Source organism: Megalops cyprinoides, chromosome 2, assembly GCF_013368585.1.
Source record: "Megalops cyprinoides isolate fMegCyp1 chromosome 2, fMegCyp1.pri, whole genome shotgun sequence".
NCBI lineage: Eukaryota > Metazoa > Chordata > Actinopteri > Elopiformes > Megalopidae > Megalops > Megalops cyprinoides.
In genome coordinates, this window is record NC_050584.1 from 43773974 (window position 1) to 43781987 (window position 8014).

The 8014-nt window shown below is 38.9% G+C and overlaps 1 protein-coding gene across 1 annotated transcript; it reads right to left on the bottom strand.

Annotated features, from left to right (window-relative positions):
- Window positions 1-240: 240 nt before the first annotated feature.
- slc5a5 (solute carrier family 5 member 5) lies at window positions 241-8014 on the bottom strand. The gene is made up of 15 exons (XM_036519307.1): window positions 7652-8014; window positions 7265-7330; window positions 6882-6933; window positions 6445-6512; window positions 5989-6143; window positions 5168-5308; window positions 4192-4321; window positions 3275-3363; window positions 3058-3170; window positions 2100-2170; window positions 1873-1959; window positions 1323-1522; window positions 896-999; window positions 479-561; window positions 241-381 (listed from the first exon to the last, which is right to left on the bottom strand). The coding sequence occupies exons 1-15, from the start codon at window positions 8012-8014 to the stop codon at window positions 241-243; spliced, it is 1863 nt and encodes a 620-aa protein (XP_036375200.1).

Below are 8014 nucleotides of genomic sequence, written 5' to 3' on the forward strand. Positions count from 1 at the left end.
AGGTTCTGCATTTCTGTTCTGCCCTGGTTCCACCTTTCAAGTACCGACGCATCATACAAACTTGTCCTCTCCTCTTGGAAGAATGCCAGTGGTGTGACAAACTCTCTGAAGTTACTTGGAATAACTAATGTTCCTTTCTTTTCAAATGGATCTACATGATAAGGGTTCAATGAAATATTCATATCTACAGGTGCATCCACTACAGGGCCATTCTCTTTTTCCAGGACTGTATAGGCCTTGTCAAGAAGCACAGAGCTGGGATTGTTCTCCATCTTTTTCAGTTTGAGTCCTTGGGGTCTCCACTTTTTCATCACCTCTTCTTGTACCACTGGGAATGGGGTCAGTGGGCGCTACTAGGGGACTGAGGTGCATCAAGACATCCTGTGGAGACATGCACAGCATCTGACATTCACTGTAATTTATTTTAGGCTGAACTGCCTGAATTAATGTGCTACATTAAATACGATTCCACTCTTACTGTGTTCTGTGAGGGAACAGGGGATTTTGGCTTCAGGTCCCACCACAGCAGTCCTGGGGTGATGGTAGTCCTCTTAGTTGGTCCTAGTGCAAAAACATGTGACAACAGTGTAAATATGTACACTTCTTTCATATTTTTCTAAACAATAGCATTGATGTAGCTGACCCACAAATGGCAAATGCACACACACACACACACACACACATATATATATATATATATATATACACACACATATGTGTGTGTGTATCTTTTTATGTATCTTTCAGAAAGTGAGCATAGCATCCCCTCCATGTGAAAAACTCAATCAGTATTACAATACAACTGTTTTAATAAAGCGATCCACAGGTCTGGGCATGAGGTAACTCCATCTTCATTTTCATTTGTGAATGTCCTGAAATGTGCCTTGGTTGTTACCTGTCATATAGCTGACCACAAGTCCAACTAACACTGCTGAACTTGTCCCCAGAACTCCAAAGTAGAGGTAGGATATAGAGTAGAAATCTGTCACAGAAGTGAAACTACAGAAAAGAAATATACCATTACTGTAAAATGAGAGTATAATAGCACCAAATAGGCAAATCTGTCACATACCCTTTCAACAGTTCCCACATATCACATTTCCTGTGAGCATATCATATTCTTGCAGTGGTGCTTTTTGAGTATAAGCTTTATTAGTAGCAGCAGTACTCATCTGCATCTTTTCTTCCATATGATTACATACCTTGCTCTTAACCTCCTTGTAGTAATTTGTTTTATCCTTTTTTTATCAATCATTTTATCTTTCAATCTCAGTATTAGTATTAGTTTTTACTATTAGTATTAGTATTAGCATTTTCCTCACCCGTGCTGATCCAGAACAGCAGGCCAGGCTGAGGAGTTATCCAAGACCATGCTGTAGTTGTGGGTGGTGTTAAGTGACTGGCACTGTTCTGCATTAGTGGGCAGAATTCCCATTTTTTCAGGGCTGGGAGGATACAATGTTGATCCAACTGCAACCCATACAGAGATGCAAAACCCCACAGATACACCAGCAAACACGCCCTGAGAAAGGATAAGCAGAGATACTGTACATAATGTCATAAATGTTGTATATGTTTCCATTGAAATGGGCAGGTATCCACTGAAAGGTACAAGGCTTTCTGAGAACTGTGTGTGTTCACTTATGCATGTTTTGTCACAAGTAGCACAACTTTGAATTTAAACTTTAAACTTTAAGTCAACATGTACACAGCAGCTTACATTTTATATAATCTCTGGACATCTGCTGAAAGAAAAATCAGTAATATGTTCTTTTACCTTGCCCAAGGTCACAAAAGCTAGCATTTGCTCTCTATTGAGCCCTCTGTGGTTTGTTCTGCAGTCTCACACAAGTAGATATTTTGAATACTTACCGGTGTATTGGTCGCAGGTAGAAACATCCCCAAGAGAAATACACCAAGAAGTGGGCCACTGACTACCCCCATGACCACAAAGGAGCCCTGGAGATGGGAAATGGGATGTGGATGTGAACTGTATTGTTATACTGAATGTTGAAGCTTATATAGGTATATTGCAGTAATGTAAATGCAAAACAGTGTTTTCATTTATATGTAAAAAATGAGAGTAAATGAGGGTTTACCTGAAGAACACCCCAGTCTAAGAGGGAGGAGAGGGCAGCCACTGTGATGCATCCAGCACCATACACGAGAGCTGAAATGGAGAAAATAAACCTGTACACTGTACCAACACTTTGACTTTTTTTTCTTTTGATTTGTTTTATGAGTGTTTAATTAAGGGTAAAACAGATTATTATGATGATTAGCTCCACTTCTCTTTATAATAATAATCAAAAAACTTTTTCAGTTGTATCAGGATTGCCTGAACAGCAACCTGGAGTAAAGAAACACCTCTTTTCCACATCTATAAAGTAGACTAAAACAAATGTAAGCCAAGTTGAAATTCAAAATGTACTGGTGCCTCTCAAAGGGGAAAGTTGTAAGAGTGTATTATGTGTTCTGCCTTTTAGATCTACTATTTTCAATTCAACTTATTGTGTTAGTAGTTTTAGTAGTTTTAAGTTTTAGAAATCAGTCAGGCCACACTCCATATATCTCATAAAGTCAGGAATCACATTATTGGTATTAGTGCTATGAGACATAGATTATCTTCTAATGAAATTCAAACTAATTTTATAATCACAGGATCACCATAAAGCTCACAGACATATTGCTATACAAACAAATGTAACCATCAGCAGACACCGCACAACAGAACGATCTGTGACCTCTCCAATGGGAGCTCAGCAGTCCTTCTTGGCAGTGTAGAGAAAACAAAAAGGGTGTTGCCTCAGTTCTCCCGGCAATACTACATGCTATGACATTACATAGAGTTTTATGTCAAACTACACTAAATTGAATTAGCACCTCTATAATTATCAAAGATAGGGTCTAAACGAAGTGCTTTTGACAATTCAATCAGTGTGGTATCTTTGAATATTCAAGCATATTCTAACTGAATATATAATGAAAAATATATAATAAAACTATATCATAATAATATAAACAGGATAAAACTTGGAATGTTCCACACAGACTCACATAGTGCTTTGGAGATGAGAATTAACCTTTTCTGAGACATGTTCACCAAATGTGGCTTCAGCAGGTCTTCCATGGTGACAGCTGCCATTGCATTGATGCTAGTGGAGGCTGTGCTGTGAGGGAAATGAGTCAAACATGAGATTAAATGATATGTCTTCAAATTCTGGGAATTATTCTTTATCATTTAGAATTACACTCACGGACTGACATCGCCTACCTTAGTGTTCCACTAAATGCACAAGCCAGGAACAAACCAGGAAAGCCAGGGTAGTCTTCAAAAATGTCCAAAACTAAGTAGGGCATGTACTGTGGCAGATGAAAACAGAGAAATCCAGATTATTATATACAGAAATACAGTACATTATATCCTATCATTATCATTTATGCATAACTGGTAATGTACTTCAGGAATACTCGGTTCCACCACAAACTGGAAGATTGAATTGGACCCTTTTGATGGCCTCTCTAATGGATAATGAATCTGGTATGTGATGTACAGCATTATACTTCTATGAAGCTTGACACACCGTTTTCTTGTATGATGGCACTTCAGACCAGAGGGAAATTTATTCACTGAAGCAGATTATGTTATTCTTTGGACTTTTGAAATAGGCTAGCACAACTGCTGCTTGCTTATGGTAACCGTTAATACATTATACACGTCTAATTCATTTTTTCTACTTCCTACTGGACATGCTCAGTTTGATGACAAAATGACAAGACCCAGAGACTGAAAAAAATGTCAAGGTTCACAGGACCCTTTCTTTTCTTCTTTGTGGTTTCTTCTTTGTTGTCATATACCACTCCTTGAATCAACAACCTTGTTGTAGCACTCTGAATGAGGCATAGCATGCATTGTCTGTATTATTTATTTTCAAATGAGAATTTCATTGAGAGTTAATGAATTACCACAGATTTGCAGTAATACTCTATCTCTGACATGTAGAATGCATTCCTTAATTTGTTCCATTTCAGAAAAGAGGCTGTGACAAATTGAGAAGTTAAAACCATAGCTGATGAAAACAAAAGCACAAAAGCAGTACAGCGCTACATTGAGAGTTAAATGGCACGCAGGAGAGCATAACGGGCTTTTCCCCTTGAGGACTTCACTCCTGTGTGAAAGTGTCCATGTACCTGATCAGCTGCAGAAATTGTCCCAGTCCTGAGAGGGTCACAGCTGGAGTACAGAGCAAACATGACAATACCACAGGTAGCAGCACTGCCCACAATCAGGCATAGGCCCACTTGGTTTACAAACAAGGCCCTGCAAACAGGAACACATAGGTAAAGCGTTGGATCCTGTTCTAAGAGTACAAATTCTTCTCTCAGTCTGGGCTTTGTGGTGCAGTGGTTATAACAGGTAGTCAATGGCCTAAGGCTTATTGCGTTCATTGTCAAGGTGACCATTACTGTTGTACTCTTGAGAGGGGTATGTTATCCCTACCACTGCATCCATTTGCATGGTTTACAAAATGTTTTATAAGGTTTTAAATTTTATTACTTGAGAGTCACCCAAAATGCCAAGCAGTAAATGATACTAATAAATTCTTAATGTTGCACAAAGGAAATGGACTAGAGTTGGCATGTAGTGCTGGTCCCAGGTCACAGCTGTGAAGATAAAATGTGATACAAGTTAAATCTAATGTTTTTAAGAAGTGAAAACTGGTTGCATGAGACTCACACAAATGCTTTAACTAGGTCTGCTTCCCTCTGTGGTTTATTGAATTTCCTGTCAACAACAACCACTTGATTTTTCTCTGCAACAGAATTCTATGAGCTCTTGCGCAAGTAGTTTCAATACTCAGGTTATGCTAATATAGCTGTAGACACCTAAGCATGCTAACACTTCATTTCTCACTGTGAACGAGTACATGTCCCATGATAGATCCACAAGCTGTTACACTTCTCGTAAAAAAAAAACAGTGAGTGATCTTCCCTTGAATTTAAAAGATAAACAGTTATGGGTGTTGCCTTACATATCAGCTGTTATATGTTTTTCATGCATTGTTTGCATGACTCATTGCATGTATTCCATTTGCAATGGAAAGACACAGATCAAAAGAGCTGCCAGCAACTATCAAACTTCTTGTGGACTTAAGGTTATGCTCACCATTGTGCCTCTTTTTCTGTCTTGCAGGAAATATAACGTTGCACCTGGGCTTGGTTCATTCCATACATGGACAGCCACAACATTGTGCCCCCCACCGTGAAAGTCCAGAAGGTATAGCGCCTCCTGGGATCCAGATCAAAACTGAAAGGAAAGGGAAAAGGGTCAAGAAAGATTGGTTGCTGGCATTTACTGTAAGCATCGACCATCTACTTTCTTCTGTTTATATTTTGACGCATGCACACCAGTAACATTAAATCCTCTTATGCTTTGTTGTAAACTCTTAAAATGTATAGGTAACTATGCTTCCCTTCCCAACTAGCCACAAAATATAATGCTAGGAAGTAATTTTGAGAAAAAATATATATCAAATAATCACCTGAAAGGTGATATCGTACATTTTATACCCAATTTCCTGAGTATAATATATTTACTTAATTTTTAGTCACCTTCAGCCATCACTGAGACTTCCAAAATATAATTTGTTGTCTGTATGCTACATTTTTCTACATCTAAAAGTCACTTTGAATTTAAAAAAAGATGGGCAAAGGTCAAGTATAAAGAGTTCAAAAAGGCAAGTATTCTACTTATGTATTCAGAGGGGGGTTGAAGAACAACCTAATTCCACAGAATTTTTTCTAAATCAAAAAAGGACCAAGAGTACACTGTTTTGTAGAGTATTTCAACCGTTTTTCTTGCTGTACAGAACATTAACAGTTTATTCACAGTTTGACTTGTGACACCTCTGTCTGTGGTATAAAGAGGATTGATATGCTATATTTCCTTGCAAAGAACTTCATAATTTTATGACAAATTGTTTTTACTCATTAAAATTAATGCGTGATCCATTGTTTGCGATCTCCAGAACCTTGGTTGGTCCTCCAACCAGAACAGTGCCTTGGATGAAGATGGCCACAAAGCCAGAGAACATGACAATGATCTGGAACACATCTGTCCAGATCACGGCCTTCACACCACCCTGGAGAGATGGGGCAACAGAGAGACAGTGACCACCTGGCTCTGCTGAACCTTGAAAATTACAGTACCACTGTACTGCATATAACTCTTCCTTATTTGTCAACTCATATATCACTCTTCCCGCCACTAGCCATATCTCATCCTTTAAGTTACAGCCATAAACTCAATCACAGTGAAAATAATTCAGAATATATATAAAATGTGTCTCTTAGGAAGGATCATTCATATAACAAATATAGAGATTGAAAGGTGAGGCGATGTACGCTGTGAATACGTAGAGGCTCAGGGTGGAAAACAATTACCAGTGTTGTGTAGAATGTGCAGATGATCCCGGTTGAGAACAGAGATGCCCACATGTTGAGCCCAGTGGCTGAAACATATACAATTGACAGCAATTACTTCTGCCAAATGAATAGATGCAAAATGCAGAAATATCACAGCGTCATTATCGCAACCATATGTTTTGGAAAATCATTAGCCATAGCTTGTGTTAAATTTACCTTCTTAATCTCACAGTGCAATTATGGCATATGGGAAAATCATGTGGTGATTAGCAGGGTTGTCCAATATCTAACATGTCTGTCACAGCAATGTACAACTCAGCATCTCAATAATGAGTGTTAAGGGTCAAGCCTAGACCATCTACAGTGTAGACAGGATTGCTACTACATCACTGATAAAATTCAGACTTCATGAGCCAAGTTATTCCTCCTAGATGTATGAAAACACAATTTCCAACCTTGGTTCAGTATCAGGGCTGGGGCAAGGATCACAACTCCAGTGTAAAGCAGCTGTGGAGAATATTGGGTCTGCATGACAATGTTGTTTCTCCATAGGTGTATAATATTGAAAGTAATTGAACATTGCTAACCAATAGAGCATTGAGAAGGTGACAGTAGATTTTGGGATCTCACTGAAATTGTCCTCTTTGCACTTGCATAACATTGTCCTTGTGATATTCTCCTAACATAACATTCTTACATAACTACACAAGTGATACTTTTAGGTATTTCCTTAATTCCCACTATTTGCATTATTTGTAAAATTTGAATGCAATGATAATGTTGCTATGTCTACACACCAAGTTAATAACACATACAGAATGGTATGTATTTCTCCTACCGTTGCAACAAGAAACTGGAGACTTCCCAACAGCTGCATACCTCTGCCAAACCTCATTTGAAGATACTGGAATGGAATACAAACACATATTCAAAGATCAAGGAAAGAACAGGTAATGCCAGCAGCGTAACCCTTACCCTGCTGGATCTGCACAACTGCCACTCATATACCATGATCTCTGAGCCATCATGCTGCATAAAAGCAATAATAACACTTCAAAATTCCTCTACAAACTGAACACAGTCTTCATTGTCCCAGAATGATGTGTGTGTAATGTGTGTTCTGTTTCACTTTCTATCCATTTCTATATTTGTTTCATAGGTACCTGGATTTCATCTCCTGTTCCTTATTTCCCCATACATGAGCAAGGATCACTAATGTTCTCACCTGGTTGGTGCTGGTGATGCCAAGTCGGTAAAACACTGGGAGAAACAGATAGGCAGTGAGGAGAGTGTTGAGACTCTGTCCCAAGCACATGTAAAGGAACTTCATACCATAAAGGTAGGCTTCTGCTGGCACACCCAGCACCTGCACAGCTGACATGAAGCTGGCACAGAGCGACAGACCAACTGGTACCGCGGGCAACTTCCTTCCCCCTGTGAAGAAATCATCTACCTTTCCCTGTCGACCACTCTTCTTCAGAGCTTGGAACAGTCCAATAACAACAGAGATCAGCAGCATGATGGCAAAGACAAAATAGTCAGCTAGGACAAAGCTTCTTCTGGCTGTGGAATCATAGGTACCCTCCAT